This window comes from Dromaius novaehollandiae, chromosome 13 (assembly GCF_036370855.1).
Source record: "Dromaius novaehollandiae isolate bDroNov1 chromosome 13, bDroNov1.hap1, whole genome shotgun sequence".
Taxonomy (NCBI): Eukaryota; Metazoa; Chordata; class Aves; order Casuariiformes; family Dromaiidae; genus Dromaius; species Dromaius novaehollandiae.
The window spans coordinates 8,498,808-8,515,247 of record NC_088110.1 but is presented as its reverse complement, the minus strand read 5'-3'; the positions used below and the strand labels follow the sequence as shown (position 1 = coordinate 8,515,247).

Genomic DNA, 16,440 nt, shown 5'->3' with positions numbered 1-16,440 from the left:
AACCTTCAAGTAAGGCATGTTGTATTCAACAAAGCAGAATTTCACTCACTGATACACCAGGGTTTTGGTCAACTTTCAAATGGACTGTTCTGTGCTTTGGAGTCACTTTTGACAGCATGTGCGCAATCATAGAAACAGGATTAATTTACTCGTAATTCATTATATTCTTTGTTATTATTTGTTTTTCAAGGTTTTACCAGTATGTCCAGTTGGTCCTTCATCTCTTCTTTCTTAGAGTCCAGCATCCAGGGACTCTGTGGTCAGGTGGGGATAGAGGCATGGTTAACGGAGTTTCACTGTCAAGAGCAGCGTAGATATTTTTGGCTTTTAATAAGCAAGCAAATAGGAAACCGATAGTATAGAATGCACTAGTGGTTTACGGCTGCTGAAATTATGCCCAGTGCTGCCACCTTCCCAGACGTGCACACAGCAGCACGTGCTTCCCCTGCCATCCCTGTCCCAGACGAGCCGGGGCACAACGCACTGCAGTGAGTGCTCTCTTGTATTGCGAGATAATTTCCTCTCCCCTTTTTGTCAGGTAAAAACTCAGTAAAGACTTTGGTTCATGGTAAAACAGTTGTTTACAAGGTTGGTAATTGGAAGATTATCTGTTGGGTTATCGACTTGGAGAAAGGATGGCAAGGTATGGTCCTTGGGCCCAAATAGATTGTAAGTTTGTCAGCACAGGAAAACTTGAGCAGATATTTTAACAAACTTTAGCTGACTTTCTGAAGTATGTGTCATGGAAATACTACATGCCTGTGAGACATTTTCTACCATACTTTGGTATATTCATCTCTTGGCGATAATACTTCAAGTACTGTACTAGGCTGAATTACGAATGTGTTACCAAAGGCAATTACTTCAAACTACCTGCACCTTTCTAGTTAATGCCTTCAGTTGTGATGGTTGTTATTGCTTTTATGTTCTAAAGCTTAAGTAATTTTCTAAGTATTATTTACATGAAACTTCAGTGTACTTACAGAAAATACAGAGATTGTGTCTTGAAAACAAGTTGTTTTGTCTCACCGCTGTTACAGTTATTATGGACGTGGTAGGCATGGTGCCTAGCAGAACTTGAAGGTTCCTTCTCTGTGCTCTTAAACCAAATACCTGTTCATCACCGATACTGCAAAGGCAGAGCTAATAATTCTGCCTTAAAAGTGCTCTTGTGGTTGGTCTTCTGGGATATCGTGTGGGAACTCTGCGTTTTAAGGAGTTGTTGATAATCCTATACACTTAGCATATACTCATCTAAAGCAAATTTCTGGTATGTGGTCACCTCTAACTGGTGATCATTTGCTGCATTTTTTTGGCTGTCAAGAGGTTTCTGATCTTCCCTTTCCTACTACTCGCAATGAAATGGAGCCAACTCTGAGACATACGTTCAGCTTCAGGCCTGACCCACCGCCAGCAGCCCCCGTTATCTGGCCAGCAGCTGGCCCCTACCTGCACGGGGAGCCGATCGCTGGTTCCCGCGAACTGCAAGGGGGACCAGAGAACATGGGGGGGGAAAAGGAGCAGTGGAAAGTGCCAAGAGAAAACTGCTTAGTTTGGCAGTTAGAATAAAAGTCGCCAAAGAACATGAGACTGGTAGGATTAGCAGAAGTTTTCCTGTGGTCATACACAGATCCAGGAAATTATAATAAGCAGGTAGGCTGTGTGCCATGAGTGGGAGGAAAATCTTATAGCATAAGGCACTTTTTTTTTTTTTTTAAAGAGAGAGAGAGAAAAAAGTACAAGTGTTTCTTAACATTAGCTGTTCCAGTTGAGGGGGGTTGGTATTTGGATCAGAAGCTTTTGCTTGCAGAGCTGCCGTTTCAAGTCCGGCCAGCTTCGTAGTGATGAAAGGCCGTTGCCATCCCATGGCTGTCCATAGCCCGTGTGGAAGGAGTTAGTGGTCTCCAGGTGTTTCCAAATGGACCTTTCTGGTGCCTAACAGCTCCCACCCATGCTGGCAAGCAGCGCACAGGGCACCATGGTGGAGCGGAGGTGAAAAGCGAGCTCTCTGGTTGCCGCGGAGGGTGAGCTCTCCCTGTCCGTGCTGACCGCTGCTGCGCATGGGGTGTGCAGTTCACTGCTTGTGCCGTGCCTGTTCTCTGCACGTAGGATATCACCCTCTCTAGCTGACAACTCACCATCTCCTACATGTGCTGAATGATAATTTTTGATAAATGGTGTATTTTGTCTATGGTTGGAGAGTTTTGTTCTGCGTTATTTATCCTCTGCATTAGGCTGGGAAGATCCTAACTGCTTTAAGTAACAATTTCATGTTAATCTCCATATTCAGCTCATTCTACAGTGCTGGAAAGATGTTATGAACACACACAAGGAAGCTGAATGTTTGGTTCAAGGACAGAACAGCAGAGTTGAGAACGCAGCCTGGAGTCTCCTGAATCTGGGTCTGTTCTGTCTCTTGCACTGTGATGAGCAGAGGGTTTGAAGGTATAGCACACAACTAGCCTTTCCAATCCTAAAAGCCCATCTATTCCTTATGGTGGCTGAAGAATGCCAGATAATAATATTAAAAATACTAGTTTTGTGTAATGTATACAATAAGATTTCAATAGAAAACTGAAAAGGGACGTGAACAAGCACTTCAGAAAGCAAAGAGTAGATCCTTAGTGAACACTTCAAAACATGTAAAGCTTTTAAAATAATATTATAAGCATGTTCAGGTATTTATAACAACTTGTTTTTCCATACTGTTTACTTCTACCCAAGACTGGCAACTTTTCCTGCTTTCACAGAGAAACTAAGGGTCTGAGTTGCCTTTAAAAAAGGATCCATTGATACTAAGAATATTCATTTACCCTCAGCCAGGTGTGAGCCACTTTGCTGGAGGGCAAAAAGGCTCTGGTGGATATCGGTTGAAAACCAAGGTCTCGCAATCTCTCTGGTTGCTCCCTTCTCCCCACGGGAGACCCAGACCATTCAGGCACCTGTGGGGAGCAGGAGAAACGAAGGGCAGAAGGAAGCAGCATAGGGAGATCTCATCCGTTTGCCTTGCTCACCCCAGAGGTACCACGGGTCTCCCTGGTGTCGCCGGGTGCCTCCGCGCTTGCTCAGCAGCTCACGGGCCCGGCTGGCTGTGCACACCCGCGAGTGGAGCCGGCGGGAAGCAGCGGGGCTGAGCCAGGGCCTGGGCTGGAGTGGAGAGAAATGGGAGCCAGTGACATGAGTCTTGTGCCTAATTTGGCACTGAGTAATCAGGACTCGCTGTATCAGTCTGGGCTGCTGACATTTCTCTTGGGCTGTCAACATCAGAGGAGGATCTGTAGCAAGTGGGGATGTATCCAAGCAAGAGGTTCATCTAGTCTAGCTTGGGTAGCAATCGCAATACCTAACTGGTTGCTCACTGTGGATAGACTTGCTGTCAAACCTGTATCATCATCCAGGCTGGCTGGATGTGACCAGCCGTGTTTGCCTCCGTGTCCTGCTCTCCTGCCTCTGCAGCGGCAACGAAGTTTGAAGGCAGGATCTACCACTGGTTACGCCTTGGCATACTGAGGGGCTCAGGAGCATCTGGGAGAGACCACTGATATAATGTGTAAGGTATAGAGATAAAGATACATCACTATACATGTGCAGCAGTATAAAAAAGTACTTGAGCTTTGCCCCAAGACATCCATCACCAAGAACAAAGACTGAAATATGGGAACAAGTCAGTCAGGAGTTTGAAAACAATCTCTCTGGAAGCATGATGAATACCAGTGGTTTCATTTATTCTACTTGAAGAACAAAGGTCCTTTTCTACTTTTAATTTCCCAGCAACGATTATTACCAGTTATTTTTCCTGTAGCTTTGACCACAGTTCGTGGAGGTTTTATTAAACATGTTTTTGAAAAGTGAGTCAAAATGCCATTCTTCTCTGACTCTCTTGTGACTCTCTCTTTTTTTTACCCATGTGAAACTAGAGCATATTTCCAGGCAAAGATTTGGGGCCAGATAATACTCTCATGCTGGTGTTCATGGAATCATTCCAGTTTTATGCTCTTGTAATTGAAAGAAGTTTTGGCCCTTGCTATTTCAGAGGACAATATATTTGTTTCAGATTCATTGCCTTTACATGAAACATTAAATTCATTTTAGGAACCTTGAATAGTGGCTGCAATTAATAGACAATATGTCCTGCTGTGACTTCCACATATTCCTAAAGTTCCCAGTTCTCCTGTGTTTGACTTGATCTTGACACAGCCAGGCAACCAAGTTTTTGGAGTGCCCATATTGTTGGGTTTGTGACAACTTTCTGCAGTGGCCTTTTATTTAGATCCCCCGTGCATGCTCCTGTAAGTCCTTTCTCTCCTACCTGTAGAAGTTTCACCTCTCTGAGTATCTCATGTGATGATACAGTTTATGGCAAGATTAAGTATTTCTTGCTTTTCTACCATGCATTCAGAAGCAGAAACCATCTAGCCAGGCTTGAATTCAGGAGCCATCGTTTTATGCAGTTTGTAAAGCTAGAGCGATGGATGCCTGAACCTTGGGGCTGCATATTCTAGACGCAACAACCTGTCATCTTGCCGAACCCAACAAATGCACAAGCATGTACATCCAGACACACAGAGGCAATTGCAGTGAAAAGCAGATTGCTTTTGCCAGTTGCAATTGCAAATTCAAAGTGTGTATCAGTCAGGGTGCTTTTGTGTGCTTCGACTCCACTTCTGCTGCAGTAGCTACAGAAACCCAAAGTTTTACCTCACCAGGCAGAACAAGTGCCCTTTGTTACCTAGACAGATTACAGCTTTCTCTAAAGTCTGCTCTTCATAAAAGCCCAGCTTGAACAGTGGAAATTCTGACTTGCCTCAGATACTGAGGAGACTTTTATAGTTTCAAGTAGCTCCAGGGTTATATTTTAAAAGTTGAATTTCATCACATGTTTCAAGTTTGGTGGAAAAAAAAAAAAGACATGATATTTTTAGCAGAAAAAAGTCCCCCCTACACCTTTTTTCTTAACAGATGTTTCATCTCAATCATATCCAAACCTCAAAGCACAAGTAGCAGTCAACCTTATTCTCCTGTGGAGAAAAAGATAAAATGTCATTTGTTTGGAAGAGGGTTTTTTTGTAACCACAACTAGTTTGTGAGTAAAAGCAAATAATAAATGCAGCACTATGGGGTTGTGGAAATGAACCTGAAGCAACATTTCTGCTCTTGAAAGAGCTTGGAGTCCAGCTGTTCTTATTAGATGGAAAGTCCCAACCCCCAGCCTACCAAAAAGAAAAAACAAAAAAAACCCAGTAATCAGATTTTTCTTGCTTTATAAATCTGATCCAGCAATCCAGGTCCTTTTACCAATGCAAGACGTCATATGAAGTGCCCAACTTTGTACTGAAAATGACTGAAAGCCCCGAAGGTAACAAAAAGAGAGAGAAGGAATAGTGGTTGTAAAACAAAGTACCCAGAGGCAGAAGAGCTGCTGCCCGAGGAATTTTTGCGGGGCGGCGGAGGAGCCGGGGAGCGTGGCCATGCGGTGCTGGCGGGACACTGGCGAGGCCAGTCCGGGCAGCCTGGACTGTGCATGCAGAAGATTGGTTTAGGGGCAAGTTATATTCCCTCTTAAGGAGTTGTAGGCAGGAAGCTAAACTCTGGTATTGCAGACCCTTTCTGGTTGCTGGTGTTTTAATGAGCCTTTTTGGAGGGTGGAGTCATCCAGGTGGGGAAGGATGTCCTCAGCAAAGCTGAGTTTGAAGGTCGCTGCTGTCAGCGCCCTTGTGGGACCCGAGAGCCCCGTGGAGCCCCTGAGTTGACCAGAGTTGTCAGATGTGCAACTGAGTCGTAACACTTAAAATAATGTTACAATATAGGTCCACAACACTGCTTTCTGTATTGGGCCAGCTTTGTGAGGGTCACAGGGACATTCTTTCTCACGGAAAGCAATTTTGATGAAATGAATCTTTTACAGTTCAGATATCTTCAGAGGCCCCATTATCATAGCAAAGGTGGTGGAAACACGATTTTCCCATTGAATATCTAAGTCAGATAGGAGCGAGTTTGATATCAAAGTCTACATTATTAATAACATTACCTACTCCATCTTCATTTAAATAAAGGATTATGTAGCCTCTGTTCCCCACACCCCCTTCCCTTGTGAATCTCAGGAGAAAAAAATCCAAAGAGACAAGGAAAATTAAAGACAAAAAATTCTATATGAATGCGCATATCTGCAATTTATACTGAGAAGGGATTTTAAACAACAGAGTTGTTACCTGTTACTAACCAAAATCAGTGTATGGCCATCTTTAGAGAAGAAAGGTCTTTCTTCTTTTCCTTTAAGTTATAAATTATCACTTGGTGTCTCCATCTGTTACTTTGCAGTGAAAGAATTAAGCACTTTGCAGTCCCATTTAGAGCCCCAGGGACACATAATGCTATTAGAAAGTGGTAAGTGGTCCATATGAAAGTGACAGTTTTGACTTAAGAAGCATTTTCCTGTATTAAATGATATAGATTGTTACAGCAGATTGCATTCTGATAATGTAGCTTTTGATATGCCCACTGATCAAACACAAACCTTGCTACTACAGGTATCATCCTGAACTATTCTGACCAAAACTTATGGAGATTCCCCCCTCCCCTTTCAGATAGGGGAGGGGAGGGAGAAATGATTTCCTTTGATCTCTGATGAGAAAGGGAAAAAAAAGGCTGTTCTGTTCAGGCTTTTGGCTAACACAACAAACAGTGTTTAAAATTTAACTTTGCTTAATTAATTAGTAATTCTGTTTAGTGCTGTCTGATCTTCATCCAAAAGGTATTTTGAAGCTTGAGAACTGAACATCAAAGTGTATTGGGTGAAGATGGTCAAGTAAGGCACTTAATCTGGCAGTTGCTGTTGATGAAATACAGCCAGTTGGGGAACTAATTGGGAAAGAGAATTGTAATCTGGCAAAATTCAGCAACTCCCTTGTTAAAAGGAGTGTGTGGGAAGTCCAGGTTTAGTGTTTAAATGCGTATGAGATATCAGCTAGCTAGCCAAGGCAGACTGTATGGTCCTTTGTATGCGCACCCTTACTACAGTCCTTTTTTCGGTAGAGAGATATTAGAAATATTTCCTTGGAAAACAAAAACCAAAAAACCCACCACTACCCCAAAGCAATGACCAAAACAAGAAACCAAGCCTAAGCAGAAATTTGCTGTGCTTCTGTATCAAAGTTGGGAAATACTTCTGTTTGTATGTGTCAAATTATTGGGGCTGGCAATAGGAATCGAAGCTTGAGGGTGGTTTTGCTGCACAGACCTGTGAGTCTGAGTATTATTTATTCAGAGGAGAATTTGTTGTCTGATTGCATTTGAGTGAACTTCAATTTAGCAATTCCCAAATGTCCTAGTGATGACTAGTCTGTCAGAATCATTATCTGATGCCTGAATGATTCAAACATATTTTGGTTGTCTATTTTTATTTGCTGTGAGCCGTCACACGGCCTGAGTCACAGCCCTGCCGCGTGGTGCTCTGTGCTTAACCAGCTCCCCTTGGTAGGGAGCTGGCAATAGGTCTTGTGACACCATGAATCCTTTTTTTCCTTCCATTCTGTGGTCTATAATTGAACCTTTAATTTGTGTTATCACCATCAGGAAGCAGTGAAATAGAACAAGATGAATTGTCTCCATGTTTTCAGGTTGAAACATCTAACCCAGGCTAGTGTGAAGCACCACTGGTACAGCTCTCGCTAAATGGGTTTTGCCTTCTCCCACTGCACTTAAAAAGAACAATTAATTTCCCCGCAGTAAGTTTCAGAGAAGGCAGCTTGAGCCTTGTCCTTCTGAAGGGTGTGTCTAATCCATCAGCTTCAGCTTTCAGCCAGAGAAAGCTGAATACATGCTTTTGGCACGGACCCAGGATGAGCCTGGTTTTCTATGTGCTTCCTCTTGTGGCTGCGGAGCGGGAGCGTAACTTGCCTGTTGGTCCTGCTCTGCATGTGTTTAGTTGGCGCTGGAGAACAGGACCTTCACAGAAGCAAAGCTGTGTCCCTCAGAGATGTATTTCATTCAACCCTGAAATAAAGATGAAATGTGTGCCTAATGGGGGTGATGTTTCTGTATTCATGGCCTCCAGGAGAACTTGAAAGTGAAATCTGAATGTGAATGCAATTGTTTGATTAAAGGACTTCTTCTCAATTTGGACTTTCAAGCATAGTTATTATTGCTCTGTTTGTCATTGTGCAGTCAGCAAAGAATGTCAGTCATGTTTGTCAAACCTGATTTGCAATGAAAAAATGTTGACAGAACCAGATAATTTAGACATCAGACTTCAGGAAAAGAAGCAGAGTTCTTTTTCTATCCCTTCTGTCATCATAGTCTCTGACTTTACATTCTGCTGTGTCTGCTAGGTCTGTAAATTTGAAGTGAAACCATTACCCTGTTGACATCAATAGGAATTTTACTACTGAGCTCGGCTGGACCAGCTCTTCGATGCTCAATTCCGCCGGCTGAATGTTGCTACTGAAGTTCAGTTTGAGCTTTTACAGAAGTGCTCATGTCTTCATCTCTCTGTCTTGTTATTTCTATTCAATTTTTACTTTTCCTTTTATCCTACTCCCCCACGAGTCCCAGATTCTAATGTGTGGTTTGTTGCTTTTGCCCACATAGATGTAATTCAGTTGTCCCGTTGCTTCTGCTAGTGCTTTTAAAGCATTGCTATGGAATCCAGTCTATCCAATTTTAGGGGAAAACTAATAATATTCCACTTCAAAGGATTTTGTTTCATGTATGCCAGATGCTGAATTTCATAGATGACATTTTTGTCAGTTCTCCAATTTTACCTTTATTCTTCTTTCTCTCAAAAATTACATAGTAATGACCCTGACATTAATTTCATAGCCTCTCCCGTAGTTCTGCTTTCTGAGCTAGGGCACTGTGATCCATCTGATACCTTTCTAAATGGCTGCCATACCAAGCAGGATCTGAAGTAGTTCATCTTTAGCCTGAATTCTCATAACTACAGTGCAAATTTTGACTAGGTCGCTGTAACTTAGACCTGAGCATCCATTAGAATTGCATCCTTTTTTGTTTTCTGGCTACGAGATCCTCTTAATCCCGCCAACTAAAATGTTCGGTGCTGCTGAAGTGAAAAAAGGTGAAACTGTGTCCGTATTTTGAGAAGGAAGATCATTTGCTCTAAAGTATAGTGCTTTGCTTGAATGGGCTTTAAGAAACCTGAAATGACAAGGCACCAGAATGACAGTGAAAATGAAACACTCACTTTTCATCTTGACTGCAGCTCTATTTTGGCTTTTTGATTTTTTCCCCTTATTCCAAGACGTAAGACAGAGGTGAGTGAAGAATGCTCTGGCTGTCTGAAGCGTAATATTCTATACTGACTCAGTACGCTCAGCACAGCAATCAATTTTACCTCCTTTCCGTGATTTTTTGGTTATTCCTAAGGAGCAGTTAGAATTATTACCCACTCCTTTTCTTAAGGATGAATAAACCTTTGAAAAAAGACCTAATTCTTCAGGGATGAGTCTTAATACCTTTAAAATGGTGTCCATTCTCTCCTTCTCTTCCTCCCCCACCTCAATTATGAGCAATTGGGTGGTAGTAATTAACAATCTTTAGAGAGAAACATCTGCTAGTACACTTAAGCCAGTCAGTTTGTTTTTCATGAAAGAATGGTATTTCACAATTTTTCCAAGTTAATATTTTTCCTTTATTGTCTTTCCAATTTCAAATATTGTCCAGACGCATTTTTATAGTGTCTTAAGGTTATAGAAGTGAATACAAGACCATTAATAATGAACAAGAAAAGAGAACATCATAAAGAAAACATATGCAGTATTTCAATTCATGAAACATTTTGCTATGGAACATTGTTTTTGAGAGCATATGGTTATTCCCATGAGAAGTAATAAATATACATTTTTTTCCAGTTGTGGATTCCCACAACAACAAGGGTAGCTTTCTCTGTGTATTTGTCTATATAGTACATTCTCTTTGTCAGGACTTGTTATCTGAGTGGGGAGGTAACTAAGTATTTTTGTACAGATGATATATTGTACACGGACCTATTTCTGATGGCCTAGACTTTGGAAACACAAGTCTATTAATTCTCCAACAGTCCTTTGAGATAGCAATCTTGTCTGGTCTAGTTTAATGTCATTGGCAGAGCTGAAAGGAAGTTCACATTGTGAATATATCTGAACCTTGGCATGCAACTCGCTCGTGGATCTCTGTTTACAGGCTGCCAGTTCTAACCGTCCCAAGCAGACATTCTCATTTTATTTATAAGTAGCTTCAGCATGTGTTTGTAGCCTTCATGAAGTTGAGCAGTGTGTCAATAGTCAAAACTAAGTATAGAAACAAGATACCAAACATATTTACTTCTCTATTCAGACAAAAACAGTCGTATTCCAGTATGTATTTTTTAATGTTCATTGAGTTTGTATAAGGCACACAAGGATATATGCGCAGGCACATTTTTTGATCACCCATATCACCCATAAGTATTATTTTAATATATCCATATTCCTGTTTAAAGTTACTTCATTTAGACTTCTTTTTTTTTTTTTTTTTTTTTTTTTGCTGAATGAAACCTGACATCAAGATGAGATCACCATATTTCCCCATTTCATCTGAGCTCAGAAATGAGTAACTGATTTCAAAGGATAATTCCCTGGAGCAGCAAGGCCAGTGAGTTCTTCAGATCAAAGGTCAGCGAAGCTCAAAGAGGATAATTTCTGGCATACAGTATTTAAACTCTCTGAAGGAGTGTACTGCAAGATGTATCCCCTCCTTCCCCAATAGTTGAACTCTTGTTTTTTGAGAAGGCTAATTTGTCAGAGCACGTTTTTTCCTCTGTTACATAAATAATACATTAAAGTGAAAGCTTCCTATCTGAACACGCGTACTCTCCGCCCGGAAAGGTTATTGAACGTGCCAGTGGAAGTGCAGTTCTTGAAGCCCAAAGGTGACTTGGTGCTGGTGGCTCTGTTCTCGCTGAACCACCCAGCTAAGGGTGCTCTTTGCACAAGCAAGTAATTTACAGCGGAAAAGCACAGAAGTGAAATTCAGAGAACACTTGATAAGACCCTTGGACAGAAAAACCCAGCAAAGAGCATTGGGGCAGGGAATATTTGCCTTTTACGGGATCTGCTCCTCAATTCTCTCAGCCTAATGTTGTCTGGGATGCTGAGCTACAGCCTTAATGGACAAAAGAACAGCGTAGAAGTCTTTTGGCCATTATGTACCTTTATATGTTGAAAAGTATGTGTGATAATAGATGTAGAAGTTGTTTTCAGTTGGTCATCCATTATTCCAAAGAGCTAAGGGTAATGCTAGCCTAGCTTTCACCAGTCACAGAGCTCACAGTCCCTAGAGATTGATTGTGAAGCTGCAAAAGGCCCTCACAAGAAGTATTTCTATTAGCTTGGTCAGATCCATTCCTGTGAGAAACTGCTCACTGATACAAATGAGCCACTCAAAATCTAGGGACGTATTTAATAGCTGCAAAGAACCTCTGACAATCCAACTGTCCTTCTTATGAAGGCCCTTGTTACCTTTTCATTTCTAGTTGCTTTTAGAATGAAGTTGCAAGGCTGGATAAAGGTAGATCAACTGTTTCCAGATGTGGTCTTTTTTGTTTGTTTTATGGGGGTCTTTTTTTGGTCTTAGCTTTGAATTTCCAAGAACATGGGACTGTATTTATGGACAAAGGGAGTATAAGGTATATGGCTGTTCTTCAGATATACTTCGAAATTCTGTATCATAAGTAGTATGTGTTATGTGTATTCATTACGGTGAGCACTGTACAAAAACCTCCTAATAAACAGTCCCTGCTTGTCCAATAACACCCAGTTAGATGGACAAGAAAAGGCACTGTCATGAGGTGAACTGTCTCTTGCTTGAGCTGACCTTCCTCCTTAGCTTGTGTGTGGTGTAGGGAATCCAAGCAGGGCTCGTAGTAGAAATCAAAGTGTATCAGTGTGTGAGTACGTATATCTTAACCTGCATGATTATTTGCATTTGTACAGTACATTGTGCGTCTGTCTGTTGCAGCTGGCATTGGTATAACTTCAAAACTGCCCATGAGTATCAAAGTCAGGAAATTCCCGAGGTTAAGGCTTCTACCTCATTGCTCCCTTGCCTTTACTGCATATCCGGGGTCTTTGCAGTATACCACAGATTAAAAAAAATAATAATAATACAATAGCGTTAAATTTAAACAAAGAAGTAAGACTAGAAAATGTGATACATTGCAATGTGGCAGCCTGAGTGTTATGGCAGAAACCTTAGCTTTTGGAATTTCTGAGAGTATAAAGCTATGGTAAGGGGAGATTTTTTAAACTGCTTTTTCCAATTTCTGCAAGAAAATGTTGAAAAATGGGAAATACAACTGCCTTGTCTGGTGTGGTAGTGCCTTACTTTCCTGTCAGAGTGCTTGGGAGGCACCTCAGCAGTGCTGAGCACCAGCAGAGCCAGAGAGTAAACCCTGTTTGAAATGACTTATTCTGGAGTGAAAGGGAGCATGTTTCCCTTTCTGTAAGGAGTCTGACTTTACTGAATTGGCACTTATGGGAGATCTTACTTACAAAGGCATCCCCAAGAAATAGTTCCTACATAGCATTAGGATAAATATATTGGGTAAATGCAAATGCCACATTGCAAGAGAAGAATGCAGACTTTCAGGCCTACATTCTTGTAATCTATCTTCTATTTTATGGAGGCAGGCAGGATTACTGATATGCCTAGTGGAATATGGGCATAACGTTATTGGCAGAAGCACTTGGACATGAAAAATACATATCTAAAAAAATTGAGAGCAGGGTTGAAAATCTCTGTGTATTTTCATAGGTCTAATGAATATAGAATATAGAATTCCTTTTCCTCAGCTATTGTGCTTCATTACCTGCAGGGCTGAGCGCCTCTTTATGAGCCAAAGGCATAGGTATATGGCTGAGTTATTAAGTTCCTCAACAAGAGCTGGATATATGTTAGTGTTGATACTGTTTCTGAGTGCTATTGAATTATGTAAGTGCATAGGTGAAATGTATATTTTCAGGTGTATTTGAAAAAAAACTTCTTAACCTTTTAGTGAATGCAGTGTGTTTTTGCAGTATGTCAAAAACTTTCAGTGTTTTGCAGAATTGTTCAACTTATTTACAGTAATAGTTCTGCTAATTTATATTCTCATAATACTGTCTTTGAACCTCCTCTTACTCTTCCGAGGTTAGTAGGAGAGGCTGGATACCAAAAGCTCGTGGTAGATTTTCTGCTGAAATAATCCCAGATGTGCAGTGCACACAAAGGCAAACCAAGTTTAATGACCCTCTCATACAAGTTTGTTGAAATCACTTTCGCACTAAATAGGAAGACAGATTTGCAAATAGAAGACTATTTTGACATTCCCTTATAAGTGTTTTTTTCTTAAATATATTTTTTGCAGTGGCTTTGCCTCCAGAGAAGACAGATGGAGTTTGCAGTGGAGATGAAAAGAAAGTGGAAAAAGAAAGTGACACACGCACAGGTTCCAAGAAGCAACTAAAATTTGAAGTAAGTCCTCTGTATTTTCAAGTTTCACTGTACTGACATAATTAAGGTAGAAAAATAACCTGTGGCCCCGATAGTGCCCTCTGATGCATGTGTGTAGCTCCTGTTGATTGTAACGGGTACCTGAGGGAGTGGAACTGGCACAAGCCTGTGACCTACTGTCAGTGGAATCGTTCCTCATGGGGTGATTACTGAGTTTTATTTCCAAGTTCAGATAGGATCAAATGATGATGATCCCTCAGCAGGTTCTGAAATGTGGAGTAAGGAAAGGTGTTTGTGTTCATCCTCTACCTGTGATCCTTTCAGAAGTAATTTATTATGCCACCCACAGAGTTATCAAATCCTTAGATTGGCTTTCATGGACGATTGCACTTGATTAATTCTTCCTCGTGTAAAAGATGTTAGTGAGAGCTTACTTAAGCACCAGTCTTCTGTGCCTGGGTCTCCAAAGTGAAATAACCTTGGTCTACCATGCCGGAAATGCCTCTGATCAGATGGGGGGGAGGAAAAGATCCGGGGGGTAATGAGTCGGATGGTCTATTTCCTTGTAGACTTACAAACATCATAAAATTGCCAGACATTGTGCATAGTTGGCAGGTTTTGTTTATATAGGGAGCGATTTAATAAATACGAGTATTGAGACATGCTGTCATCCAGCTAGAGGGTTGTCTCTCTTGGTGAACAGAAGGATACTCTGGTACTAGCAAGCAACAGCAAGAATTTCATCTCGCTGCACTCGCAGACATGGCAAACTTCTACCTTTCAGGGCTGTCAGCCTGTCACATTAACGAGCTTTGCGTTCCTCCAGTGCTGCTTAAAAGACCATCCAGCCACCTTGCAGCGTGGCTGCAGTCTTCATTTCCTTCTCTCGAGAAGGTTTAGTGATCTGGTACAATTTACTCCTTACTGTTTTAAGGCTGATGAAGAGGCTGTAGCTCTCCCATATGCAGTTCAGGTGTTGCTACGTGCTTTTGTGCCTTAGGTGGGAGGTGACTTGTTCCTGCCTTTTTTGCACAGGGGTATCTCTTTTTCTAGGCACGTTTTATATTCTGCCTTGAGGAGCAGACATTTGCACACAGGAAAGGCATGATAAATTGCAATTAGAAGTGCCCTGATATTTGACTGTTGAAGGGCACCTGTCCACACAGTCGGTGCCAGCGGAGCTGGAGCTGCACCGTCCCAGCAAAGCCCGCGTTTGTTCCCGAGTAGTCCTTGGCATGCCATAAAGGTTAGCGCTTGGTACCAGGCTCCATGACTAATGCGGGGAAGATTGCCGTGGCTCTTAACGAAGCAAAGCACATCCTCACGTAAAGATGTTATCTTAGGCAGCGTGGGACAGGGAGCTATTAATAAATGGCAAGAAACCAAGTATTGATATTTTTTCTTTGTTCTACAAATCAAAGTTTTCCAACTGTGTCAGCTAGGGGCTGAGAGAATGGTAAACATTTTCATTTTATGGCCAAGTATAAAAGAATCAGAAATGCAAATGTTGAGACCAGAGGTCTAAATCTGAGGTGGATGTGATTTGGCTCTTAAAGGTGCTGGGAATGTTTGTGTAATACGAGACTGTGTTTCCACAGCGGAGTGCGGGGCACTTGGCAGCTTTCAGGCGGGCTTGTTACGGCGGCGAAGCCTGCCTTTGAACTCGGCAGGGGACGGGGGGTGCCCGCGACTGCTGTAGGGAATTAGTTTCAAGTCAGAAGATCAACCAGGTATTTTGAGCTCTATCATGCTGAAGCTATTTGGAGCTGTTTATTTTACTTGCATACAGTGGCTTTCATTTTAATTGCACTGTAACTTCTCTGTGTTGCCTTGTTGTGGCTCTGGGTGAGTCTGATTGCACCGTCTTGAGCGAAAGCAAACAATTTGCACCCAGGTGACTGGAGTCAGGCAAAGTGCATCCTTTGTTCTTGGCTGAAGTTTTGGGTTTGGTTTTTGGAATTTTTTTTCCTTTAACAAATTGATTCTTCCAGGCTTTCCCCAGATCACACTCTCCCTAGCAGAAGCCCGGCTAAAATAGGAGTCGGGCACCACGCCCAGGTCATTCTTACCTGCCAGTTCCCGGCCAGGCTCCGTTTCGGGAACCGCAGCGGCACGGTGCCGGACCCTGTGAGCTCTGCCAACCCCTGCGTGTCGAATATCTGTGTCAAGGACAGGGCTCGCTGGTGGGGCTTGTGCCACATGTCCACTTTGAGCTAATGACTGCTCCTGGCTCTGTGCTATGCTGCCTCATATCGTGAGTCTCTTTCTGTTATCTTGCTCCTCCTGAGTTAAGCGGAATTTTTTTCTCACTTTTTAGTGGTAAATCTTCTTATATTCCAACAGCTTCAGGGAGTAGTTTTCTTGTCTCTTTTTGTGTTTCCTACAATGAAGTAGAAAGCATCTTGCAGCTTGCCGGGAGTCTAGCCCGGGGGCATTAGGGCTGTCACGTGCTTGCAGCGAGGCTCCTTCAGCGTGGTGGACCGAGGCCTCCCGGGACGTATCCTGAGGCTTCCTCCCGCGAGGGAGCGAGGAAGGAAGCTGCCTCCCTCTACAGCGTCTCCTCTGCAAACAGGCCTTTTGCTTTAGGTAATCAGCTGCTCTTTGCATGTTTCTTAGGAATTGCAATGTGATGTGTCTGTAGAGGAAGATAACAGGCAAGAGTGGACCTTCACACTGTATGACTTTGATAACAACGGAAGAGTCACCCGCGAGGTAAGCAAAGTACAGCTGCCCCTTTGTGTGCAGCGTTGCTAACACGAGAAGCATTTTATAACAGGAACATTTTTTCTTCTATGAAATAAAGGTATCCTGCCAACTCAAACAGCAGTTTCCATGGACCCTTCCCTCCTAGAAACAATCCCACCAGTAGTTTACTCTTTTCAGACGTACTGTACCACTTTTTAAGCCTGTTGCTGTTTAATATCTGGGATTAGCCTTTAAAAAATAGTACTGGCATTCGAGGGGGAAAAATATCTG

General features: G+C 42.2%; 1 protein-coding gene across 3 annotated transcripts in view; it reads left to right on the top strand.

Annotated features, from left to right (window-relative positions):
- The window catches only part of NKD1 (NKD inhibitor of WNT signaling pathway 1), a 115,333-nt gene that overhangs the window by 76,589 nt on the left and 22,304 nt on the right, over nt 1-16,440 (top strand). For 2 of the 3 annotated variants that reach the window (XM_064519561.1, XM_026102191.2), the window contains 2 exons: nt 13,379-13,485; nt 16,081-16,176. In XM_064519561.1, the coding sequence (XP_064375631.1) occupies nt 13,379-13,485; nt 16,081-16,176 (203 nt within the window). The remainder of the gene's footprint in view (nt 1-13,378; nt 13,486-16,080; nt 16,177-16,440) is intronic. The other variant, XM_064519562.1, reaches the window with a different exon arrangement.